General features: G+C 43.3%; 1 protein-coding gene across 1 annotated transcript in view; it reads right to left on the minus strand.

Moving 5' to 3' along the window:
- The window catches only part of CORO2B (coronin 2B), a 104,985-nt gene that overhangs the window by 35,212 nt on the left and 42,315 nt on the right, over nucleotides 1-27,458 (minus strand). Inside the window, exon 3 of the mRNA XM_058156410.1 lies at nucleotides 23,065-23,265. Within this exon, the coding sequence (XP_058012393.1) occupies nucleotides 23,065-23,265 (201 nt within the window). The remainder of the gene's footprint in view (nucleotides 1-23,064; nucleotides 23,266-27,458) is intronic.

The raw sequence follows: 27,458 nt of genomic DNA on the forward strand, positions 1-27,458 counted from the left end.
CACACACGCGCACACGTTCCAGTTTGGGCACTTGGTGCTGAAAAGGTTCACCCTCACTGCTCTATTACATTCGTAACTGAAGGATTACCTGTAATATGCTGTTTTGGGGGGGGGGGTTATGCACCCTTTTTAGTATTCTGACTGTTTTGTGTTTTTTTCTTTTATGTCTTCTTGGATTTTTACTAAGTTTTTTATTTTGTATTTTAACTTTGTTCTAAATAAAATAAAAACAAATTAAAACAAATCAATATGAGCCAAGGAATTTTCTGTACTTCTCAGATTAAAAGAAGTTTTACAGTCTGATTAAAGGAATAATAACTTTTAGTTATTAGCTTTTAAAAGCTTTAGATTTAGATTTAGAATATGAGATGAATGAAAATCTATCTTTTAAGAAAACAGGTTGTCTTCCTGAAAATTTCCAGCAAGTGGTATGGAAAACTCCTAGTCAGTGAAAAGAAACTGAAAAAGTTAATACCACTGGGGAAATCGTTTGGTGATTTGACATTTTTTTGCATTCACTCCCATATTTCTCTTGTCCAAGCTCATGAGTTCTTTCTGTTGCAAGAGAGCAAGAGCAGTAGCACTTAGACTTATATTCTGCTTCACAGTGTTTTACAGCCCTCTCTAAGCGGCTTACAGTCAGCCTATTGCCCCCAACTATCTGGGTCCTCCTTTTACCCACCTCGGAAGGATGGAAGGCTGAGTCAACCTTGAGCCGATAAGATTCGAACTGCCAAACTTCTGGCAGCTGGCAGTCAGCAGAAGTAGCCTGCAGTACTGCATTCTGACCACTGCACCATCACGGCTCTAGATGAAGTCGAAGGGCCATTCAGGTTGGGGCCATTCAGTCTGCCAAAGACTCCTCTCCCCCAAAACCCTGTCAGGCTTAACCCAGGAATATAATGTCATTGAACTTAAAAGCTCCATGGAGGAAGCAGCCATTCCAATTTTCAACAGGGGTCTCCTGAGGCCCCAACCACTGAATTCAGAAGTGACTTACCCAACAGCAGCTCAGACAATTTTTCCAATTATTTATGATTTGCAGACTTCACTGGACTGAAGCCCATCAGATTCTCCATCAACGGCCCCAATGCTTCATTCCTCTCACTTTGCCAGTCTTTCCACTTCAGTTCCTTTAGTGATACTTGCAGATTAAGCAAGGAGGTGTAAGCAATGCTTTGTATGTATCTACCAAGCTCTACTAACTACCAGTGGGTACTTAAGGGACAACCAGCCACAAAGAATGCTTTGTCATTGAATGAAATGATAGTTTTAGCTTCTATTTATAGATCTTTGACAGTGGTTCCAACTAAAATTACGTTTGATGTCATAGCACCCTTTATACCTATAGATCCAGAACTAGCAAAAGAATCCATGGCAACAGAGCTACACAACACACCCGACCTAGCCAAATATACCAAGAATCACAGATCTTATCAACCTTTGCCTCATACCTACGTTTACTTTGATGGAAATAAGAACAGGCATAACCTATAATATAGTGTAAAGATTGTAACAGCCACTTTGTAGGACATCCATGAATACCAACTAGCAGTTGGAAGACCTAATAGAAACTCTTTAATTTCACAACTGGGAAACTCTGAGCATCCTGAGCCCAACTAAATCCAAAGATGCTAGAGAATTCCTAGAATTTGGCATTCCGCAGGCACATAAAGATAAATCACATTTACACAATATTCAAAAGAGACAATCGAAAAGCTAAGAAGGAAACAAAAATACCAGAACACATCCCCTCCAGCAACCAATACCTAGATAAGCAGGCTTTAACACCAGAAAAACCATCAAGCAGAAAACAGTCCCCAATGAAAGAACTATCAAGGAGAAAACCACATCCCTACCAACATAGCAGGGCAAGCTACTGTATATAAACAGGGAATAAACCCCATCCTTACTAGCACTGATGATGTTACCTAATTGGGTAAGGAAATGTCTGTGACCAACCAACATATATACATATACATATATATACATACATACATACATATATACATATATGTTTTCATAGGTTTTCACGGGTATAGGTATGTAGGTCTTGGCATATTTGGGTCTTTTCCCATGTAAGGTTGAGAGTATCTTGGCGATGTTTCGATGAGGTCTCACTCATCATCTTCAGGCTTCGAGCTTCTGTGGGCAAAGTGTGCTCTGAGCTGCCATCTCTCTATAAATACTGGTGGGAAGGTGGGGAGTGTTGCTGTGAGCGGGTTGGTTGGCTGTGTGGTTGCATCTTGATTGGTAGATGGAGTGGGTATTTGCAGATTGGTCGGCTGCCTCGCAACATCCTGTGTGGGTGTGGTCCTAGTCTTTTGTTCCTGAGCTCTGGTGGCCACATAAAATCTTCCATTGATACTTTGGGCGTGCGATGTGAGCAGATGATGGACTGATTATGTTTGGCAAAGCTGAGAGAAACAAGATGATGGCATAGATACGGCAGATGGGCAGGATTGAGAAATTAATGGAATATCTTTGAAAAGCTATAAGTTGGTGAGCATTTAGAATAAAACCAGGCTCAGTGGCATCTTCCTAAGAAAGAGATCAAGCTGGAACAAGCAGCTTGGGCCTCCCTCTCACACATCTCCTCCAGTGGTGGGTTTCAAATTTTTTTACTACCGGTTCTGTGGGTGTGGCTTGGTGGGCATGGCTTGGTGGGCGTGGCTTGGTGGGTGTAACAGGAAGGATATTGTAAAATCTCCATTTCCTCCCGATCAGCTGGGACTTGGGAGGCAGAGAATAGATGGGGGCAAGGCCAGTCAGAATTTTTACTACCGGTTTTCCAAACTACTCAAAATTTCCACTACCGGTTCTCCAGAACTGGTCAGAACCTGCTGAAACCCACCTCTGACCTCCTCCTATCTTACTCCCAAGGATCACTCTGCTGACTCTCATTTTCCTGAAGATGAGTTGCTGGAGAAAAACCTTGAGACGTTAAGACATTTCCTGACTGGTCCCTGTTGTGAAAGATGCTGAACTGGGTGCGGCCACAGTGGGCTGGCTGAAGAAGGATGTCCTTTGTTCAGATTCAAATGGAAATAATGTTCTTCCTGGCAAATTGCCACATAAGCAGCAGAGCACAACACAGGAAGTATTACTGTGCGCCTCCAGATTACAAAAGAAAGTGCCATATAGTATATACAGTCCAGGCATGCTTATTTCAAAACAAGCATTATTCTCAGGCTTTATTCAAACAATGCACAGTCAAAATAAAGCATTCCATATATCTCACTCTGAATCTTAAACAAAACTTATCTTTACAGAGCAAAACTATCTTTAACAATTGAAACATTAACCAGCAGAGGGCGCTCTTGGGCCTGGAACACATCAAGTGAAACGTGCAAATTATGGCATAATCAAGAAATGGTTGGTCAATTACGCCGCCGTGTTATACCTATGTGGTTTTCTGGTTCCTCTCTTCCACCCCACCCAACAACTTCCAGGAGAGTTTCAGTCGAAAGGATAGGTGCTCAACCATGCTTGTTAATTTGTGAATGCAACAAACACAGAGCATTTAGAAGGTGTGAGACGCACACCTCACAGGTGTGGGAGAAACAGGAGGCAGGAGCAGAGCATTTGCTGTTTCGTACTTCAGTGGTTGCTTGGTTCCCCCAGTGTTATGTCTCTAAACCAGGGGCATCTGTGGAGAAGAGTAAAATAATGTCCAGTTGGCTTTAGATGGATCAGGTACAAAAAAAAGGTAGAGGGCTTTGATTGCAGTCATCTTGACGCTGTTGACCATCCATAGATGCCTGGACTGCAAACTTTATTATTTCACTCCTATGTAGGATGTACATTTTGGACAGTTTTAATACATTAGGAAGAGATTAATATAATAGTCTCTTTAGGACAACAGATATGGATGATTCTTCTTCTTCTTCTTCTTCTTCTTCTTCTTCTTCTTCTTCTTCTTCTTCTTCTTTCCCCTTCCCCTTCTTCTTCTTCTTCTTCCTCCTCCTCCTCCTCCTCCTCCTCCTCCTCCTCCTCCTCCTCCTCCTCTTCCTCTTCTTCCCCTGCTCCTCCACTTCCTTCCTTCCTTCTTCATTTACATGAAGGGAAGTAAGCAGTGGGGTATCACAAAGTTTGGTCTTAGGCCCAGTACTCTTCAATATCTTCATAAATGATTTAGACCAGAGGTGTTAAACTTAAGGCCCTCCCAAGCTCCATTTTTGCCGGCAGAGGCACTGTGGGCCGGTCCTTTGCTGTTTCCAGGACTATCCCATGGGCCAGATCTAAGCATCCTGTGGGCCAGATTCGGTCCCTGGCCCTTGAGTTTGACAACCCTGATCTAAGTCATTTATAAAGATATTGAAGACTACTGGGCCTAAGACCAAACTTTGTGGTACCCCACTGCTTACTTCCCTTCATGTAGATGTAGTACCATTAAGGATGACTTGCATGGTTTGTCAGCCAGCTACAATCCATCTGGTGGTGATGGATTGTATCCCACATTTTTCTAGCTTACCAAAAAGTAGGTTGTGGTCTACTTTGTTGAATGCCTTTACTGAGGTCTATATATACTATGTCCATAGCATTTTGCTGGCCTACTAATTTAGTCACTTTAGTCAAAGAATGAAATAAGATTGGTTTGGCATGATCTATTTTTAACAATCCCATGATAGCTTTTAGTTGTTTGTTTCTAGATGTTCACAGATCTGTTTTTTATTATCTTTTCCAGTATCTTCCGAGGTATTGATGTTAGGCTGATTGGTCTGTAGTTTCCTGGGTCTGTTTCCCCCCACACACTTTATCATCCCCCCTTTTTATTTGGAAGATGGGAACCACATCAGCTCTTTTCCAATCCTCAGGTAATTCCCCGGTGTTCCAGAATTTTTGAAAGATATGGTACAATGGTTCTGAGATGACATCTGCCAGCTCCTTCAGAACTTTAGGATGTAATCCATCAGGTCTAATTTCTTTTTGCATGAAGACTGATGCAAAGAATGAGTTAAGCAGCTCTGCTTTCTCTCTGCTGCCTGTTACTTCCTTGCTATCTTCTCCCTTAAATGGGTCTACTGTTTCCTTGACTTTTTTCTTGTTATTTATGTATTGAAAGAAACTTTTTAAATATTATCTTTAACTTTTGTTGTAAGTCTTTAGTCATTCTGAACCTTTGCTTTCCTGACTTCATCATTGCACATTTGGTCTATCTGCTGATACTCTGTCTTAATTAACCTTTCCATTTTTTGTACTTAATCTTTCTGTCTTTCAGTTTATTAGAGAGATCTTTGTGCAACCATGCTGGTTTCTTCTTAGCATTCTTGTTTTTCTTTTTCAGTAGTATTTGGTTGGACTGGGCTTTTATGATCATATTTTTCAGTTTCCCATGCCTCTTGAGTTGTTTTTCCCTTTAGGATTTTCATCCTAAATTTTTCTTACACTCCAAGTTTGTTAAAATCAGCTCTTTTAAAGTTTAAGACACTGGCTGGATTATGTTATATTGCTTGTGTTTGCATTATATTGAATTCCAATATGATGTGGTCACTCTCCCCCAAAGTTCCAGCAACTTCAACTCCCTCTATCACGTCTTCTTTTTAGTAAGAATTGGCTTTTCCTCTAGTTCCCTCCTCTACCTTTTGGATGACAAAACTGTCACTTAGGTTGGTTAAGAATCTCCTACTTCAATCTCCTACTTGCTGCACAGTTTTTCTCCCAGTTGATATCAGGGTAGTTAAAAGTCTCTCATTACTACTGTGGTATGTTTCCTACATACATTTGTTAATTGTTTAGCAAAATGTTCATCTTTTTCTTCTGCTTGGTTGGGTGGCCAGTAGTATACAACTATAGCACCGCTGTTCCTTTTTCCTTTCTTTTCTTTATCCGTTACCTCTAAAACAGGCTATTAAGAAGCTACAGAAGGACGTATTGACAGAAGTGTAGGATAATGTGTAGGAGGCTTGGGCCAGTGGCTCCTACTGCCTTTTGCCAGCTGCAGCCCCAGACTAGAAGGCCTGCAGGCGTGAATTTCTGGGCCCTGATTCTGGAGGCACCAGAGCCTGCAGTTTCCTGCAACAGCAGAAGGAATAGTTTTCGGAAAGGCAGGAAATACACCAGTCCAGCCACTCCATATGTTTTTTTTCTTACCTCTATTGAGCTTTGAGAGCAGCTGCAATTATGGGGAGGTTTTTTTCTTTTTTTGCTCCTTCCCTCCAAAGACGGTGTCTCCCCTCCATCTGTTCCCTTCCTCCACTCAAACTCTCTGCAGCTGTTGGTGCTACTATCAGAGAAAGAGGCTTTATTGCCAGAAGCAGCAAAAGCAAAATCTCAGGCACTTTCAGTTTGTTGCATGGATAAACGGTTTGAGAACTTGCTTTCCCTGGTGCAAAGATTACCTCCTAGCCATTTTTCAAGGACAGCAATGCATTGTTCTGTCCCCACTCTGCCCCTAAACTGGTGGGGCGGGGTGGCTGGGCTTACCTGTCTTTTCTCCTTCTCCCTCCCCCATGGTCAACCTCCTTGCATTTATGGCTGTTGCAGCATTTTGTGATCACCTGTCCACATTTTATGATGATTTTGCCCAAAATTGGCATTTACTTCCAGTTTTCAGCATGAAACGTGAACCATTCGTTCACTTAATGACCACATTGTTGGCTTAGCAACCACAGCATTCCCTTTACCCCACCAGAAAAAATTGTATAATTGGGTTGGTCATGTGGATGACCGCCGCTGCTTACAACCATGATGGGCAGCCTCCATTATGGTCCTAACTCTAGGACTACCTGTAATCACATCTAACATTAAAATCCTGCATGGATTTTTTTGGTAAAATAAAGGTTCTTTAGCTGGAAGAGTCTTATTATTTTCTGGTGTAAATCAAAGGGTCAAATAAAGCAGGACATTTATGTCTTTAGCGTATGGCAAATACATGGACTTATAGTGGTTCAAATGTTAATGTCCACCCAGCCATTCAAGGACAGGATGATCTATGTTGAAAAAAAATCAGACATTGGGCCAGTGTAAGCTCTTGATGGACATTCAGACACAATGTGGTGGATATTTTGTCGAGGAGCAGCAGAGGGCAAAGCAGGACAAAGCAGGACACAAAGCAGGACAAGAAGCAATGGATGGAAACTAATCAAGGAGAGAAGCAACCTACTGTAGATCTAAGGAGACATTTCCTGAAATGTGAGAACAATCAACCAGTAGAACGACTTGCCTCCAGAAGTTGTGGGTGCTCCAACTCTGGAAGTTTTTAAGAAGAGACTGGACAACTATTTGTCTGAAATGGTGCAGGGTCTCCTGCTTGAGCAAGGGCTTGGACTAGACCAGGGGTCTCCAACCTTGGCAACTTTAAGCCTGGCAGACTTCAACTCCCAGAATCCCCTGCAAAGCTGGCTGGGGAATTCTGGGAGTTGAAGTCCGCCAGGCTTAATAGAATAGAATAGAATAGAATTCTTTATTGGCCAAGTGTGATTGGACACACAAAGAATTTGTCTTGGTGCATATGCTCTCAGTGTACATAAAAGAAAAGATACCTTCATCAAGGTACAACATTTACAACACAACTGATGGTCATAGGGTACAATTAAAGTTGCCAAGGTTGGAGACCCTGGACTAGAAGACCTCCAAGGTCCCTTCCAACTCCGTTATTCTGTTATTCTTCAGCTCTGTCAAAAAATGTGTCACAAGCAATGCTGTGCAGGCTGTCATTTTGCCATAGGCAAAGTCTCCACACTGACTAGCTGGTATGGAGATTCTCCCCACCATTCACCCTTGGGAGTTGCTCTGCAGGGCCTTTTAGCCTTGGGCAGCAGGACTGAGCACTCTTCACTCTGCCCATGGAAGCACATTTCTGGCCTCACATGTGCTGCTATCCCTGAGGAGGACCCTGCAGATTGGACACATATCAGCAGTTCATGAACTTCACCGCATGCTAATGAGGGACCTGCTTGCCCCTGCTGGCTGCCCTACAGAGCAGGTGTCTCCATCCTTGGTCCCTTTAAGACTTGTGGACTTCAACTCCCAGAATTCCCCAGCCAAATCTGAAAGCTGCCAAGGTTGAGAATTGCTGCTTTGGACTATTTGGAGCAGAGGTCAGCCAACCTTTGTGATGATCGGAAGATTCAGGGCCACCTGAAGTGACAACTTACCAGTATTCCTGCATCTGTGAGCTATCAATGTGAAATGTTGCTTAAGCCTCCCCCTGGACCCCTCCCCCTCCCCTCCCCTCTCAGGGCAGCAACTGAGGCTAGCTTTTTCCACAGGCAGTTAACTGAGGAGGGAAAACGAAGCTGGTTCTCCCCAGTTCTCTTGCCGTGAGAAAGGGGAGGAGAATGGCTTCTTTGATGCCAGTTCTTTAAACCCACAGTGGTCACTGATTGCGGGAAATACCAGCTCTTTAGTTCTGCAATGTGGACGAGGCCCAAGTCTTCTTATGCAAACAGTAGTGGAGCAGAGGCTGAGCAGGGATGGGAAGAGAAGGGAAGGGGGAGGAAGTGCACTATTCTTCCCTTGCCAATCTCCTGATAGCTCCAAAACATGCTATTTGCATTTCAGGAACGGCCCTATTGCAACAAGCAGAGCTCCCTTTTTAAAACTTCTCTTCCTATGGCTGCCAACTATTTCAATATACGTAAGTTCCATTTGGTGCATTCACACAACACTTGTGTCTAGTTTGGCTTTTAAGGTCTTGAGGGCTCCATTCATAAGGTGACCAACTTTTTTACAATGAGAAGGAAGACACAAATAAATATCGTAAATAAAAGAAACATTTTATTCATTGCAAAAATAATACAGAATACACTATAATATGATAAATGCATAATAAAAAACATTTGTAACAATAACATTTTATATTGTAATGATGCTTACATGCCTATTAATTATTATTTAAATGAGTACTTTTCCATTGAATAAATAAACTTGTAAATAAAATTATACATATTTGGACATTATTAAATAGATAATGAATTAATAAAACGAGAATTATTGTGCTCACCTGTGCATGATTGAATATTCACTGAGAAAGAAGGGAGTCTAATGCATGCATGTGCACCGTGTCGTGTTTCGGTAAGAAGTAAACAAAGCCACTTGCGCATGGAGCACTCTCTCAAAACAATTCTCCTGTGCAGAGCGCATGCCTCTCATAATCGCACCTCGCCGCACTCTACCGAGCCTTGACAAATCATCATGTCGAATACAAATATGTCACATCACATGCAACGGATTAGATTGGCATCAATCGAATATGGAGATTTACAGATTAGTCTTCAAATATCGAAAAGGAGGACATGTAGGAGGAGACTTTTTGAGAGAGGACAGAACTTATAAAAGAAGGACTGTCCCCCCTAAAGGAGGACGATCGGTCACCTTACCATTCAGCTAAACTGAGGTTATAGAATACATGATCTACTGCTAAAACATTTTGGGGAAAACATCACAAAGGGGCTGGTTCCCCTCGATATAAATTTACAAAAAGAGTTCTCCACTCCTCTGTTCACAACAAAATACCTGATGCCACCAGACTTGAAATCCTGGGTTTAGAAAATTTAGAATTCCGCCACCTTCGGCATGACCTGAACTTAACTCATAGAATCATCTGCTACAATGTCCTTCCTGTTGAAGACTACTTCAGCTTCAATATACAAGCACACAATAGATTTAAGCTTAATGTGAACCGCTCCAACCTCGATTGCAGAAAATATGACTTCAGTAACAGAGTTGTTAATAGTTGGAATACACTACCGGACTCTGTGGTCTCTTCCCAAAATCCCCAAAGCTTTAACCAAAAACTATCTACTACTGACCTCACCCCATTCCTAAGAGGTCTGTAAGGGGCGTGCATAAGAGCACAAGCATGCCTACTGTTCCTGTCCCAATGTACCCTTTGATTGTATCCAATTTCACATAGTTATTACATACTTATGATTATATATATGTTTATATATTGTATAGTTATCTCATGCTTATGCTTATATATAATGTTGTGACAAATCAATCAATCAATCAATCAATCAATCAATCAATCAATCAATTCCTGCCTCATCCGCCTTCTGTTCTGAGGCCTCCCCAGGGCAGACCTTCTGAAGGTGCCACCCGAACCCCTCATTTCCACTACCAGAAGATACCATAGCAAGCAAAGGGAAGCAAAGGGAAGCAAGCATAGCTGGCTGTTTTTTGTGCATGTCTCCCCAGATGCACACACAGCTGGAGAGAGCACCGGCTGACAACATAGGAAAAAGGAGCACCATTTTGGCCTGGTGCCATGCAAGTGGACAAGAGGGCTGAAGCTGGTGGCTGTGTGGAAATGTCCAGCCAAGGTTCCTGTCCTCAGTTTTCTCAGAAGACGCCTTGGCTTCTTCACTCCCTGGCTTCCTGTATCCAGCCTGAAGGATGGAGGATTTACTAGTTAGAGGACATGAGCTGTCCTCACCCCACACCTGCAAAAGTCACTTCAGTGCTGGGTCCTCTTCTTAGCTCACACTGTTCTCTGTCAAAATGGGCATTTTCGCCTTCAAACTCCAAGCGTATCCATCCAGCAGCTGTGCAGTGAGCAAACTGCCCAACCTCTGCGGAGGTCTCACTCCCACCACCATTCCTGGCAGAGTCCTGAAAAGAAGAAATGCCTTTCCAGGGCCTTGGGAAGCATTCGGTGAAATGGGCCGAGAGAGGCAGGCTGGGGGCGGGGAGGGTCAACCGTTGGGTGGCTTTCTTTTTGCACAGGGGGTGGGAGACGGTGTGGGGACACCATCAAAAGGGTCAGTGGGGTTTGCAGGAAGTTGGCTTTCAATGGGGGGGAGGAGATAGAGCGAGCTTAGCCTGCTTCCGCCTCAGTGGTTTTCTTCCAATCAATAGTGTGAAATCACAGAGCTATTTCCCATCAATGTGCTAAAAATTGAAGAGCATGTCAGGGAGGGGAGCTGGCTTTTCTGCATAGAGCCTCTGGGCAAAATGGGTGAGAATGGCACACTGATTGACACCCAGGCCTCAAGAGAGGATAGAGCCACATTTCCTGTTCCCATGGTTTGGAGAAATGCTTATTTGTATGGGGAGAAAAATGGGGCCTACCCTTCCTCTCGATTCCTCAGAAGTCCTCGTTCATTAGACTGACAGGCTACCTCAATCTGTACAGCTCTGCCTTGCAGAATGCAACAATAAAAAATAATTAAAACCCAGACTATCTAATCCAAAAGAAAGTCCGGGGGGGGGGGAAACAATGAATTAATGAATCCTTTTCATTCAGTCCTGTTCTGCAAGGGAAAAAAAGACATAAATGTGTACATATGGTGCTGCCCCATCCTTGGGCCCAGAAGAATAGAATAGAATAGAATAGAATAGAATAGAATAGAATAGAATAGAATAGAATAGAATAGAATAGAATAGAATAGAATAGGGATAGGGATAGGGATAGGGATAGGGATAGGGATAGGGATAGGGATAGGGATAGGGATAGGAAAGAAAGGAAAGGAAAGGAAAGGAAAGGAATGGAATGGAATGGAATGGAATGGAATGGAATAGAATAGAATAGAATAGAATAGAATAGAATAGAATAGAATAGAATAGGGATAGGGATAGGGATAGGGAGGAAAGGAAAGGAAAGGAAAGGAAAGGAAAGGAAAGGAAAGGAAAGGAAAGGAATGGAATGGAATAGAATAGGGATAGGGATAGGGATAGGGATAGGGATAGGGATAGGGATAGGGATAGGGATAAGGATAGGGATAGGGATAGGAAAGAAAGGAAAGGAAAGGAAAGGAATGGAATAGAATAGAATAGAATAGGATAGGATAGGATAGAATAGAATAGGGATAGGGATAGGGATAGGGATAGGGATAGGGATAGGGATAGGGATAGGGATAGGGATAGGAAAGGAAAGGAAAGGAAAGGAATGGAATAGAATAGGGATAGGGATAGGGATAGGGATAGGGATAGGGATAGGGATAGGGATAGGGATAGGGATAGGGATAGGAAAGAAAGGAAAGGAAAGGAAAGGAATGGAATAGAATAGAATAGAATAGGATAGGATAGGATAGAATAGAATAGGGATAGGGATAGGGATAGGGATAGGGATAGGGATAGGGATAGGGATAGGGATAAGGATAGGAAGGAAAGGAAAGGAAAGGAAAGGAAAGGAATGGAATAGGGATAGGGATAGGGATAGGGATAGGGATAGGGATAGGGATAGGGATAGGGATAAGGATAGGAAGGAAAGGAAAGGAAAGGAAAGGAAAGGAATGGAATAGGGATAGGGATAGGGATAGGGATAGGGATAGGGATAGGGATAGGGATAGGGATAGGGATAGGGATAGGGATAGGAAAGAAAGGAAAGGAAAGGAAAGGAAAGGAATGGAATGGAATGGAATGGAATGGAATGGAATAGAATAGAATAGAATAGAATAGAATAGAATAGAATAGAATAGAATAGAATAGAATAGGGATAGGGATAGGGATAGGGATGAAAGGAAAGGAAAGGAAAGGAAAGGAAAGGAAAGGAAAGGAAAGGAATGGAATGGAATGGAGATAGGGATAGGGATAGGGATAGGAATAGGGATAGGGATAGGGATAGGGAAAGGGATAGGGATAGGGATAGGGATAGGGATAAGAATAGGAATAGGAATAGGAATAGGAATGGAATGGAATGGAATGGAATGGAATAGAATAGAATAGAATAGAATAGAATAGAATAGAATAGAATAGGGATAGGGATAGGGATAGGGATGAAAGGAAAGGAAAGGAAAGGAAAGGAAAGGAAAGGAAAGGAAAGGAATGGAATGGAATAGAATAGGGATAGGGATAGGGATAGGGATAGGGATAGGGATAGGGATAGGGATAGGGATAAGGATAGGGATAGGGATAGGAAAGAAAGGAAAGGAAAGGAAAGGAATGGAATAGAATAGAATAGAATAGGATAGGATAGGATAGAATAGAATAGGGATAGGGATAGGGATAGGGATAGGGATAGGGATAGGGATAGGGATAGGGATAAGGATAGGAAGGAAAGGAAAGGAAAGGAATGGAATGGAATAGAATAGGGATAGGGATAGGGATAGGGATAGGGATAGGGATAGGGATAGGGATAAGGATAGGGATAGGGATAGGAAAGAAAGGAAAGGAAAGGAAAGGAATGGAATAGATTAGAATAGAATAGAATAGAATAGGATAGGATAGGATAGGATAGGGATAGGGATAGGGATAGGGATAGGGATAGGGATAGGGATAGGGATAAGGATAGGAAGGAAGGAAAGGAAAGGAAAGGAAAGGAATGGAATAGGGATAGGGATAGGGATAGGGATAGGGATAGGGATAGGGATAGGGATAGGGATAAGGATAGGAAGGAAAGGAAGGAAAGGAATGGAATGGAATAGAATAGGGATAGGGATAGGATAGGGATAGGGATAGGGATAGGGATAGGGATAAGGATAAGGATAAGGATAGGAAAGAAAGGAAAGGAAAGGAAAGGAATGGAATAGAATAGAATAGGATAGGATAGGATAGAATAGAATAGGGATAGGATAGGGATAGGGATAGGGATGGGATAGGGATAGGGATAGGGATAGGATAGGATAGGAAGGAAAGGAAAGGAAAGGAATGGAATAGGATAGGATAGGGATAGGGATAGGGATAGGGATAGGATAGGATAGGGATAGGGATAGGAAAGGAAAGGAAAGGAAAGGAATGGAATAGGGATAGGGATAGGACAGGGATAGGATAGGGATAGGAAAGGAAAGGAAAGGAATGGAATAGAATAGGGATAGGGATAGGGATAGGATAGGATAGGACAGGGATAGGGATAGGGATAGGGATAGGGATAGGATAGGATAGGATAGGATAGGATAGAATAGAATAGGATAGGACAGGATAGGGATAGGGATAGGGATAGGGATAGGATAGGGATAGGGATAGGATAGGATAGGAAGGAAAGGAAAGGAATGGAATAGGGATAGGACAGGGATAGGGATAGGACAGGGATAGGACAGGATAGGGATAGGACAGGATAGGGATAGGATAGGAAAGGAATGGAATAGAATAGAACAGGATAGGACAGGGATAGGATAGGACAGGGATAGGATAGGATAGGATAGGAAAGGAATGGAATAGAATAGGGATAGGGATAGGATAGGATAGGACAGGGATAGGGATAGGATAGGATAGGATAGGACAGGATAGGGATAGGATAGGAAAGGAAGGAAAGGAAGGAAAGGAAAGGAATGGAATAGGGATAGGATAGGATAGGACAGGATAGGGATAGGGATAGGGATAGGGATAGGAAAGGAAAGGAAAGGAAAGGAATGGAATGGAATAGGGATAGGGATAGGGATAGGGATAGGGATAGGGATAGGAAAGGAAAGGAAAGGAATGGAATAGAATAGGGATAGGGATAGGGATAGGGATAGGGATAGGGATAGGGATAGGGATAGGGATAGGGATAGGGATAGGGATAGGAATAGGAAAGGAAAGGAATGGAATGGAATAGAATAGAATAGGGATAGGGATAGGGATAGGGATAGGGATAGGGATAGGGATAGGAAAGGAAAGGAATGGAATAGAATAGAATAGAATAGAATAGAATAGAATAGAATAGAATAGAATAGAATAGAATAGAATAGAATAGAATAGAATGGCCTATGATTTCTGGAGGCAAGCTGTTCCACTGGTTAACTGTCCTCCTGTTAGGAAGTTTCTCCTTAATTCCAGGTGGCTTCTCTCCTTGATTAGTTTCCACCCATTGTTTCTTGTCCTTCCCTCAGGTGCTTTGGAGAATAATTTGATCCCCTCTTCTTTGTGGCAGCCCCTCAAATACTGGAATACAGCTATCATGTCACCCCAATTCTTCTTTTCTTTAGACTAGCCAAACTCAAACCCTGCAGCTGTTCTTCATGTGTTTTAGTCTCCAGGCATTTGATCATCTTAGTTGCTCTCCTCTGCACATCTTTTTTGTAGTATGGTGACCAAAATTGGTTACAATATTCCAGGTGTGGTCAGTTTTTCTCAGCCTTGGCAGATTTCAGATTTATGGACTTCAATTCCCAGAATTCTCCAGTCAGCGATGCTGGTTGGGGAACTCTGGAAGTTGAAGTCCACACATCTTAAAGTTGCCAAGGTTGAGAAACACTGGCCAGGATTGTTGCTGGGAGGCACCATTTTGGGGAAGGCTAACGTATCTACTACCACCATCTAGCTTCTTTTCGCTTGGACCATTATGCTAAGCACCAGCCAGACAAGAGGCCTCCCTCCCTCCCTCCCAATCTTGCCGACAATGGCAGGAGCCTCCCCCACCACTGCCATCACAGCTAGGGGTGCCTCAGGAAGTGTCTCAGACTGGCTTCCTCAGCCCACCCAGAGACTGGGACGTCTTTCTTTAGGCAAAGCCTTCTAATCCTAGAGAAGGAGAAGGGCGTCTCTTGGCCGATTCTCCCTCCTTCCAGCTTCCTTCCCTTTTGCTTCTCCACACAGGAATCCTGATAGGTTTGTGGCCGCTGAGCCTTTCCGTTTCTCAGAGCCCCAAATTTCTCTTGACCTTGCTAAATTTGAGGAGTAACCTAAGTAAAATCAAGCTGGGGGTAAAATGCCCTGATTGCCCTAGAAGGAAACGATCTGAATGAAAATTAGGCTCGCAACCACTGCAGAAATCTGGGCATTTAATTCAAAGCGCAATTTCACATTAGGCCTGCCATAAACATGGACGAGCACTCTCTTGGGCCCAAGGGATCCAAAGCACCTGTCCAGCCACCACCATTTTGGGAATGTCGAGCAGATTAGGACACGCCCTTCCTGGCCTGGCCTGAAACAAGCAGGTGGCCTTAAGACAGGGGTCTCCAACCTTGGTCCCTTTAAGACTTGTGGACTTCAACTCCCAGAGTTCCTCAGCCAGCTTTGCTGGCTGAGGGACTCTGGGAGTTGAAGTCCACAAGTCTTAAAGGGACCAAGGTTGGAGACCCCTGCCTTAAGAGGTTGTGGGGGCTCCATCATGGAGGGTTCTAACAGAGTGGAAGCTACTGCTCCATTAGTCTGGAACTGTATAGGGCAGGGTTGACAAAGTGCCGAAACGGGAGTGTGAGTGTGCACCTGTGTGTGCTGGAAACCAGAACAGCAGCCCCCCCGATTGTGCATGTGTGTGCCAAGAAGAAGATCTTCCGGTTTCTGGCGCGCATGCATGTGAGCAGACCACCGCTGGTTCACAGTTGTGCCCCGGAAACAGGAAGATCATCTTCCCGGCATGTGCATTTTTTTTTTATTTGCATTTATATCCCGCCCTTCTCCGAAGACTCAGGGCGGCTTACATTGTGTCAAGCAGTAGTCTTCATCCATTTGTATATTATATACAAAGTCAACTTTATTGCCCCCAACAATCTGGGTCCTCATTTTACCTACCTTATAAAGGATGGAAGGCTGAGTCAACCTTGGGCCTGGTGGGGCTTGAACCTGCAGTAATTGCCGTTAATAACAGACTGTCTTACCAGTCTGAGCCACAGAGGCCCACGTGCATGGACACCAGGCAGCTGCTCTTCTGGTTTCTCGCATGCATGAAGATCACCTGACCAGCGCACCGGAACCCGGAAGAGCAATGGGCGATGGCTTGCGTGCCCAAAGGGATGGCTCTGCGTGCCACTTCTGGCACGCATACCATAGGTTCTCCATCACGGGTATAGGGTCTCCTGCTGAGCTGGGGGGAGGGTGGACTAGAAAACCTTCAAGGTCCCTTCAAACTCTGCTAATTCTGTATTCTGATAAAGCATTGCTCTAGTTCAGGGGTCTGCAAACTTGGCTCTTTTAAGACTTGTGGACTTCAACTCCCAGAATTCCTCAGCCAGCTTTGCTGTCTTAAAAGAGCCGAGTTTGCAGACCCCTGCTCTAGTTGAAATGAGAAAAGGAGTTACTGGTACAGACCTGTCGTCCTCATTAATGCAGGGCAAAAGCAGTAGCCTTCTTTGTTTGCTAGGTGAATTCTAGCCCACAAAAGCAGACATGATGCCAACATGACATTGTGGTTGGGATAGGGGAGACGTGCCTGCTGGGCGATACAAGCTCTCTCTTGGGTCAGCCCACTTCGCAGGGTCACTTTGAAAGGAGAAACTGGGAAGCCGCTGCATCTATGTGATCAAAGCTCCAAACCCTTTTTATAGGCACCATGGATGGCAATGCATGGGGTGGGGGGGTGGGGGAGGCTTCAGTTGGGCAGTCATAGCTGCCCCCTTTGCTCCAAGATCCTTAGTTGTATGGAAAATGTTCATTAAGGACAAATTTGTTCATTCAAAGAAATACATGCATTCACTCCATGGGCAGCCCCTCTTTTATAAGGGGCAGCACTTTGGAGTCATCCAACCCTCTGGATCAAAATCAGCTTCATCATCTCAAACTAGAAATAAAGGTTCTCTGCCCATTTCTTCTCCGTTTATATAGAAAACCGCTGTAGCAGCCGAGACCTTTATTGAGAAGACAGATTTCTTTTGCAGCTGCAGAACAATCCCTTGTTGCTGAGTAAGAGGACCCAAGCCCAGAAGGGGAATCGGGGAAACGCCCCTGCCCCTCAGCGAAGGTCAAGCCATCCTGCCAAAGCAGAAAACAAGGCCAAAGTCATATCTCCCACACCCCCACAGTGGCTCAGATGACTGAGAAGGGACTAGCAAAATGCTGTGGACCTAGTATACTTGGACTTCAGTAAGGCATTTGACAACCACAATCTATTTCTTTGTGGGATAAAAAAATGTAAGACAGAAAGCAGCAGCACCAGATGGATTTGTACCTGGCTGAAAAACCACATTCAACATGTAGTCCTCAATGGAACCACATTGTCACGGAAGGAAGCATGAAAGGTTCTGTCTCAAAAGTATTGAGTTTGCCTGGAAATGTGTCTGTCACATTGCTCCCTTCTCTTATTTCTCTTTAGTTCTTTTCCCAACACATTTACTTTTATATCTCTATGTGGTTTTAGGAGGCTGTGTACATAAGACTGCACTGTCACTTGCAGTTCAGGATTTGCACAACATTTCTTGAGGTTGTAGTTCTGGGTTTGAGGCAGGAAACTCCAAAGTTGCTCCCTGTCTCTTCTTCTAGACAGGGACTGAAGGACAAATCTTGTGTGAAAGGCTAAGGCTCCCTCCCTCCCTCCCCTCCCCTCTCTCTTGACTAAAGTTTATAGGAAGAAGAAAGCTTTAAATTGATGCAAAACTTTATAACAATAAAATTACTGAAACAATTTTGGAGAATTGAATCAGAAAATAGTAGACACAATATCTATGTGCATAAGAGCACCAGCGTGCCTACCGTTCCTGTCCTAATGTTCCCTTTAGTTGTATTCATTTTATGTTTTCAATTTATGCTTATATATATTATTTAATATATATTTGGCAAAATAAATAAATAAATAAATAAATAAATAAATAGAATAAAATATCAATAAGGATGTTTCCTTCTATGAATAGACTGGGTCCAAAAGATGTTTTTTGACGAAATGACAGATGTAGAACAAATGTTATCTGACAAGATAAGAATTGGCATTGAAAGTAGATTTCAGAAATTGACAGACCAAGAAATGACCTAGAAAAGGATTTTTCACTGGCTCTGAAGAAGAAACTGATTGTTGTTTTAAAATTCAAAAGGTGATGATATGATAAAACAAGAGAGTGGCCTGGACAATTTTCCTGTTGACTTTATAAAAGAAGATAGTCTTAAAGAGCTAAATGAAGACATGTAATCAAATCTTCAATATCTGAATGAATAAACGTTAAGTAAAAGGAAAGAATATAAAGTTGGTTTATTTGATCTGAGGTGAAGAGATAAATATTTGTAAAGAGATGAATAGTCACTAAATTTGTTTATAGTTGTGTTGAAGGTTGGAGGTCACTTCTGTATATATTTCTTTTTTCTTTATTCCTACTTTTCCTTCTCTTTTCTATTTTCTTGCACTTTTTGTTCTCTTTTAAATTTAGTTTGACACACGCAAACAAACATACGCAAACAAACATACACACACGGATGTACATGCCTCCCACCGACCCGTACGCTCTCACAGAGAGGGACTTCTCAGGGTGCCGTCCGCCAAGCAATGTCGGCTGGCGGCCCCCAGGGGAAGGTCCTTCTCTGTGGGGGCTCCCACACTCTGGAACGAGCTTCCCCCGGGTTTATGCCAAATACCTGACCTTCGGACCTTCCGCTGCGAACTGAAGACACATCTTTTCATTCATGCGGGGCTGGCTTAAATTTTATTGATTTTAAATTATCTATTATTAATTTTAATGGGGTTTTAGTTTTATATATTTTAAAGTTTTTTAGGCCAATTATAAAATAAGTTTTTTAATTTGTATTTTAAATTGTATATTGTATTGTTTGTTTTTATTTTTGGCTGTACACCGCCCTGAGTCCTTCGGGAGAAGGGCGGTATAAAAATCGAATAAATAAATAAAATAAAAATAAATAAAATAAATAAATGTATATATGTATTCTATTTTTCTCTGTCTGTTTTTATGATGGTTCTCTTGACTGAGAGAGGCTTGCATGTGCTATAGCCCAAAAATATTTTATCACACCACTCGTTCCTTTATCCCTTGTTTCACAACAGACACTGAACTTCATTGCTGGCCTATTGTGTCCTAAATGTGGTTGTCTTCACAGAGAAGGGAGCACCTGTGAGAATCCAACTCAGGATTTTGCTTCTGCTTTCACTGGAGGCCTCATGGATTGAGTTGAGGTTCCATGAATGCAAACCCTGTGCTCTCTAATGCCCTCCACATTGGCAGGATGGTGAGGGACCAGCAAGGTGTTCTGTTATACGAACCGCAGAACTATTCTGATTTCTTGCATGCCGCTTCTTTCCCAAACACCAAGAACTGTTCCAATTCAACTATTGGTTCCCCAGTACCTTCTGTAACTGAACTGACTGCAGATGGAGAGAAGTACGTTCAGTGTTTTAATTGCTCAGCCCCATTTGGTTCAGATTAATATTTTAGAACAGGGGTCTGCAAACTTGGCTCTTATAAGACTTGTGGACTTCAACACTCAGAGTTCCTCAGCCAGCTGGCTGAGGAACTCTGGGAGTTGAAGTCCACAAGTCTTATAAGAGCCAAGTTTGCAGACCCCTGTTCTAGAAGGAAGGAAATTGATTTTAGCCATCTCGTTCCCTTTGGATCTTCTTGTCAGCAGTTAGGGATACTAATCCTGGCTTTGGTGGACAAACCCCTCCTGGTAGAACAGAGCTTCGTCTAATCCTGAGACTTCACTTTCAAGTTAGTAACAGGCAGCCCAGCCTATGCCAAACCAAAGCCCTTCCAAACAACTGCAAGATTGTCTGTTGTCTGTCTGTCTGTCTGTCTTCCTTCCTTCCTGCTGCTTTCTCTGCCACAAATTATCCTTTTTTTTCCTGAGCCAGTAGCCCCAGGCATAGCTTGAATGACGGGCCTGGACATTTTGACCCTCCTTCTTTCGGTGGGACAGATCTTAGGTGACTTTGTGTCTAAGGAATCCATTGTCTCAAGTTGCCATTCAACCATGCTTCTCCCTGGAGCAAATAGAAGTTAACGGCCAGCTTCTATTGAGGGTTTGCATTGAGTTTAGACAAGCAGATGAAAGGTGATGGATGAAAAGATAATGATAGATAGAGGAAGGAAGGAAGGAAGGAAGGAAGGAAGGAAGGAAGGAAGGAAGAAAGAAAGAAAGAAAGAAAGAAAGAAAGAAAGAAAGAAAGAGAAAAAAAAGAAAAAAAGAAAAAAAAGAAGAAAGATGGAGGGTAGATAAGATGTGGGCATATATTTTTCCAAAGAAAGAAAGTATTTCCCCAAATACTGCATGAGCTCTGCCTGCTGACAGGCTGCCCCATGTCCTGGCCCAATTGAGACCACAATCCTTGTGTGTCGGAGGATTTGCAGGGGGTTCTTTGCCCTCATCCTTGTCTGACCCAGCCTTTGCGGAGGAACTGGCAGTTCTTGGGTACGTTTTTAAGAGTTTCTTGCAGGAGTTTTTCTTTTTAAAATATCTCTGTAGTTGGCTTGCAGTGTGCTGAGTGGGTGTTTTTTGGCTCCTGATTAAGTACAGGGAAGCTGGGAATAAATATATATATATATATATATATATATATATATATATATATATATATATATATATATATATATATATATATATATATATATATATATATATATATATATATACCGTAAGTAGCTAAGATTTCTGATCTCTTGGCAGGAGAACCTTCCCGCAAGAGAAAGAAATATTGTTGCGGGGGGGAGGGGAATCATGATGAGGGAGTCATTTTCATAAAAGCCAGTAAGAACATAATGTCAAGGAAGTTAGATTTCTGAGTTTAATCTGTTCTTTTCAGTAGTTTCTAGGTTACCTTAATTTATTGCTGCTAAATATAGAAGCATATTAATTAGAAAGCTGCTCACTTCAAGAGGCTTCAGTTGATTGCAAAGGAGATAAACTCATTTTACTTTCCCAATCCGCCCATTAATTATGAAAAGGCCTAAAGACATGGTCACTTTCCCCAGCCGCTTTTCAGAAACCGCTTTTCCTCCCTCAGTGTTTAACGCAAAGGAGACACTCATAATGGTCAGGGGTTATTTTCTCCATCTTATCAGGAAGGGCTAAATATTTACCTGCCACGATTTGCATAAAATTGCGGGCATAGAATCTGGCAGCTGAGATATAGAGTTGGTGCCCACAAGTGGCCTGGCCCTCCAAGTGTGAAGGACTACGAATCCTATACTCCACAAAGCACGGAGTTAGGAAAAGGTCAAGCCAACACAGTCCAGCGTCACTTTGTTGTTTTTAACCATTTAGTTGTGTCTGACCCTTGGAGAGAGGCAAGTGCTCTTCGTGCTACCATGTCAAACACAGCTTCTTTTGGCTGCTGGATGTTCAGCTTTGCAGATTTGATGGGATCAAGCCAGCGAGTTCTTTCTTTAGCCAGTCTTCTTCTTCCCCAACCATTCCTACCATCGTTTCCTTCTGTGATGAATTCGCACGCATGACATGGCCAAAGTAAACCAGACGTAGTCTTACAATTTTAGCTTTTGGTGATATTTATGGTTTTATACAATTTAACACCTCTGTGTTAGTTACTCTGGCTGTCCATGGTATACGCAGTAATTTACCCCTGTACCACAGTTGAAAAACATCAACTCTTCTTGGATCAGCCATTCTTAGTGTCCGACTCTCACACCCCGATATATCCTTATAGGGAAGACTGTTGCTAAAACTAGCCTGCTTTTTGTATTGATACCAGTATCTCTGCTTTTCCAGATCTTATTCATGTTAACCCCTGCAGTGCGGCCGAAGGTTAGCCTGTGTTTGAGAGAGGGGCTGTTCCAAGTGCTTGAAAGCCATAGCCTCACCCAAGACACCTTTGAAGCTCAGGGGCCACTCAGCATATAGGACATAATTTTAATCCAGCCAGCTTGGGTTCAAAGTAGCAGGTGGCAGGGTGGTACTGAAGACCCTGAGCACTCCTTCCTGGCACCAGTGATGATGCCACCATCTGCTGTGCAGCCAGCCCCATGGACTCCCCTAACAGATATTGAGATGCACGGTGGGATGGCCATTGAATGTCTGTGGGTAGGGGCACCAACACATTCTGGAAAGTTGCAATATAAGGTGCCAAGAAGCAGCTGCTTTGGCCAGCAGACAGAGGGGGCAGCGGGTGAGAATTCAGCCCATCTCGGACCCAGGCTATGGGGCGTTTTTCTCTGGACGTCGTTACTTTGGAATCGGGTCATAAGTAGCTTTTGGAAATCCATTGTAACTTCAAACAGTTGCTAAGCGACCAGGGATAAGTTATGTTATATTCACAATCATTTTCTGACTATTCTGGGACATGAGTAGCTGCTTAAAGTGACCTGAAGTACATCCCACTGCAAACTGTTGATTTATCAAGAGATCTTTTATGAAAGGCCCACTTCCACCACATCTTCTCTACAATCGTCCCCTCTCTATTTTTGCCCAGCGTTCAGGCAGGGACTAGCCTCGGCTGGCTATTATGTGGTGCCCACCCCCACTTCGTACGTTTCATCCCCTCCACAAAAAGATATTTGCAGAAGGTAAAACAAAAGTAATTTCTGCCCCAGACTGAAAACTGAGATGAACCCGGTTCTGTTCCAATAATGATAATACTTTAGCAATACTTACTTGTTCCAGTGGAATGACGAGGAAAGAGCCCCCACCGGCACTTTCCGTTACTATGGAGAGGAATCTGGTATTAACTGCACAGAAATGGTTGTCATGGACATTCCTGGTAATTGGAATCCCATCAAAGCAATGCTCTCGATTGGCTACTTTGCCGTAGACGTTTCGAAACTTGGAACTGCGATATTGTGGCCGCCATGACATCTGCCAAGGAAACACACACTGTGTGAGCGATGCTATTATGTACAAGTAGAATCTCACCACTGTGTACTCTCCTTTGGGTGGAACAGCCCCGTAGGAAAGCCTTCCAACCAAAGCAGATGAAAAGAACCAGTGAGTTTGGGCCAAAACATTCTGTTTCCCACAACTCTCAGGCAGAAAATCCAGAGTTCAGAGACATTTCAGTTGGGCTAAGCATTCCTGCCCTTCTGACATTGAAGTTTCAACAATTTAAAACAATAAAAAAAACAGCATCCCAATCAAAGAGAAAAACATTCTTCCAACCCACCAGAACCCAAAGTCCCTACTCACCTTAGATAAGTATTTAGGAAAATACCACTTCAAGGGGTTTAGGGCCCTCAAATACTCCTGGGTATCTGCAGGAAACTAAAGCTAACAAAGCAATATTAGACCTGTCTCCAAGGCAGCAGCTCTGGCCCTCATAAAGGAAGACTCGGAGTTCTGAGTGTATTTAGATATTTATGTTCCACTTCTCTTTATAAAAGGAAAGTCAAAATGACCTACTTGAAAAGGTCCAGTCATGAACCTCAGTATCACAATAATGCTATATAATAACATGAAAACCTAGAATCTCGTAATTTGGCCTGAGGCATGAAGAAAGTCTTCAGCCCATACTGAAAGCTTCATGGAAATCATATTTTTCATCCACCTGGAAAAACTTAAGAGAAGAGAATTCTGGGCCTAAACATCTTAGGGAGTAACTTTCGCGAGATGGGTGGGAAGCACCCCTGGCCAAATGTATCAACACTGTATTTTTGCAAGAGGTAGGAGCTCTCTGAGCACAAGGAAAGGGTCAGGTGAGAGAAAACAGGCCTCTTAATATCTTTATGCCAGACTCTTTGATGTTGGAAAGATCTGCAATTTGAGATGTGTTTGGAAAGAGACTGGAAGGCAGTGCAGATAAAACGGCTGGAATGACACCATCCACACAGGACTCCATGAGCCAAGGCAGTATCTCACTTGCTATCAACTGAAATGTTTTAATGCTTCTTGCAGTGAACACTATAAAGAGTGTTACAGGGATCTAATCAGGATAGGATTAGGATCTTTACACCAGTAGATATGCACCAACTGCATTTTTATCTGATGCAGAAGGACTCAGCTTCAGTAATTCATGCCCTCAGCACCACCTGGCTGAACTGCTTCCCATGGGATTGCTCTTAAAGACTATATGGAAACCGCAACTGGGCCAGAATGAGCAGCCCACGTATTTGCCAACTCCCAGTGATAGGACTCCAGAACACTGATTTTGTGGGTCCTTCATCGGTTACTGGATCTAATTTAAGGGACTAGCTGGGCACCTGTGGATACCTGCAGGACCAACTTCTCCCATCAGAAGCAGCCTGATCCTTTAGGTTAGTGCTTCTCAACCTTGGCAACTCTAAGACTTCAACTCCCAGAAGCTGACTGGGGATTTCTGGGAATTGAAATCCATGCATCTTAAAATTGCCAAGGTTGAGAAACAGTGCTTAAAGTCTTTTAGGGAAGTACTCCTGATGGTTCCACACTTTTTGGGAGCTAAGGATTGGGGAGCACATTTCTGCTGTGGTGCTATTTTGCTCTGAAATGGCTTCCCCTCATTTCTTTATTTCTTGATGTAATATATTGTAGCACTTTTATTATTGTATTTACCTTCATATCCATATCGTTATTTATTTTTGTATTTTGCTGATGTCTTAATTGTGACCGGCAACCCCAGATACACCTCCCGGCTTGCTAGCCATGCAGCGATGAAGCTGGGATTGGTGTCACGAGAGCTTCCTGCTCCCAGCAGGGCTGCAACTGGCACATCAGCTGGGCAAGGTCCTCACAGCCACAGGCTCTACCTGCCCTTCCAGAAGGATGACTTCTCTGAAGCCAAGGAGGCTTTCAGGGTGGGAGCCGAGCCATTCTCTATGTCGGAACCCGAGGATTAAAAATCTTGGCCTTTGGAGCCCTTGTTATTGTAAAACTTTCCTTAGACCAGGGGTCTCCAACCTTGGTCCCTTTAAGACTTGTGGACTTCAACTCCCAGAGTTCCTCAGCCAGCTTTGCTGGCTGAGGGACTCTGGGAGTTGAAGTCCACAAGTCTTAAAGGGACCAAGGTTGGAGACCCCTGCCTTAGGCTTTATTATTTTATCTCAGTAAGACTAGAACCAGTGATTGGTTTCAATTTTTTTACTACTGGTTCTGTGGGTGTGGCTTGGTGGGCGTGGCATAGCTTGGTGGGTGTGGCTTGGTGGGCGTGGCAAGGGAATCTCCATTCCCACCCCACTCCAGGAGAAGGTTACTGCAAAATCCCCATTTCCTCCTGATCAGCTGGGACTCGGGAGGCAGAGAATAGATGGGGGCGGGGCCAGTCAGAATGTTTACTACCGGTTCTCCGAACTACTCAAAATTTCTGCTACCGGTTCTCCAGAACTGGGCAGAACCTGCTGAAAGCCACCTCTGACTAGAACATACTATCTATCTAAGATCAAGAAATAAATCAAATGGCTGAATTACATAAAGCATTTTTCCTTATGGACCAAGCACAGCTTTTTACGAACGCTGGCCGCGGTTGCTCTGCCAATGGTCAGTCTTCCCAAATACCATGTTTAAAATTACTGATTTCAGAATCCAAACTCATGTTTGTTTAACTGCCTTTTTTCCCCCACTACTGAGCGAAAACAACCCTTTTACACCACACTAAGTGAAGAGTTTTAATGCTCTCCGCCCAGTGAGGTTTTAAAACCCTCTTAAGACTCCACCTTGACAGTTTGGAAAGGAGGAAGAAAGAATGAGATGAAGGACAGAACAGGAAAAAATGTTCCAGGGCCTGGTTTGTGATATGGTTAAGTAGAGACGTGACCTAAATCAACGAATGTAACCACTCAGCCTAAACAACTGATTTGCAAGGATGCTTTTATTTCCCCACCCACCCACCTCCCTCCCCCCCCCCTCTCTCACACACACACCCTCAGCTAAATACCCTGCCTTCCGCTCTTAAACAGCAGAACAAATCCAGGAGAATGTGTAATTTGGGGGATTGTCATGGTGCACCCTTGATCCTCTGGGCTTCGTGTAAACCATACTAATCCTTTATTCTGGAAATACAAGCAGAAGCTGTCTGGCTGCTGCCCTGGTTTCTCTAGAAGGCTCTTGGTGATGACCAAAGCCAGCAGGACCCAGCAGTGCTTTGAAGGAAGCTGGGTGAGGCGGGTCTCTTCCATGGGATGAACGGCTCCTTCAGGGGCCAAGAACATGCAAGAGTTCATGAAGCACAAAAACGTCCCTTGGGAGACGTCACCGGAGAGTCTCAAGACAGAGACAGCTCTCGCATGCTAAGCCAAGGGTCACAATTCCCACACACTAAAACAAAAGAGAAAAAAGGAGAACCAGCTCCATCCAAGATTATCCACCAAACCCAAAACACCTCCGCTCTGCCCCTTTCTGCAAGCCTCAAAAGCCTGGTCCTGAATTCAGGAGATCATATCATTTAAAGCGAGGCTCTTAGGAAGGAAGGAAATTAAATTTCATTTGTTGCTGAAGGCCAAAATATCAATATATTACAATAGGAGGAAAGCTGTCAGCTTGAAAACAGTCAGATGCTACCTAAGAAAAGAGTCACTCCAGGTGCAAGAGACGAGGGCTTTGGCTGGCTGTCTCAGGAGCAGATTCTGTGAATTTGCTCAATCAACAAATAAGTTTCCGTCAACTAGCCCAGAATCTTAGCAAAGAATTTCCACTTTTTTATTGTGCTTTAAAATCGACTCTGATCACTATGACGTCTACAGAGATTATACTTCATTCACAGTATTGCAATTAACTGTTATTCTCTTATTTGCATTTATATTTTGCTTTCTGCACCCCTGAGAATCAAGATGTCTTACATGATTTATTCCCACAAAGAGGAAGAGGAAGAGAGGAACCTAAGGCTGCCCAGAAACCTTTCCATGTTAGGGGGTGGACTTGAACCTGAGTCTTCCTCCTGCAACAAATTTACGCCCAGGACTCCTGAATCTTTCTTAATCCCTAGACTGGCGCTCTTCCTATTATTCAGAAGTCACCATGCTCCAAAATGTGGGTGACGGTGTACCAGAGAGATGCAATCAAGCATTTTGCAGCAGCTGCCAAAAAAGCCAACACAGTTCTAGGCTACATCAACAGAGGGATAGAATCAAGATCCCGTGAAGTGT

Source organism: Ahaetulla prasina, chromosome 13, assembly GCF_028640845.1.
Source record: "Ahaetulla prasina isolate Xishuangbanna chromosome 13, ASM2864084v1, whole genome shotgun sequence".
NCBI lineage: Eukaryota > Metazoa > Chordata > Lepidosauria > Squamata > Colubridae > Ahaetulla > Ahaetulla prasina.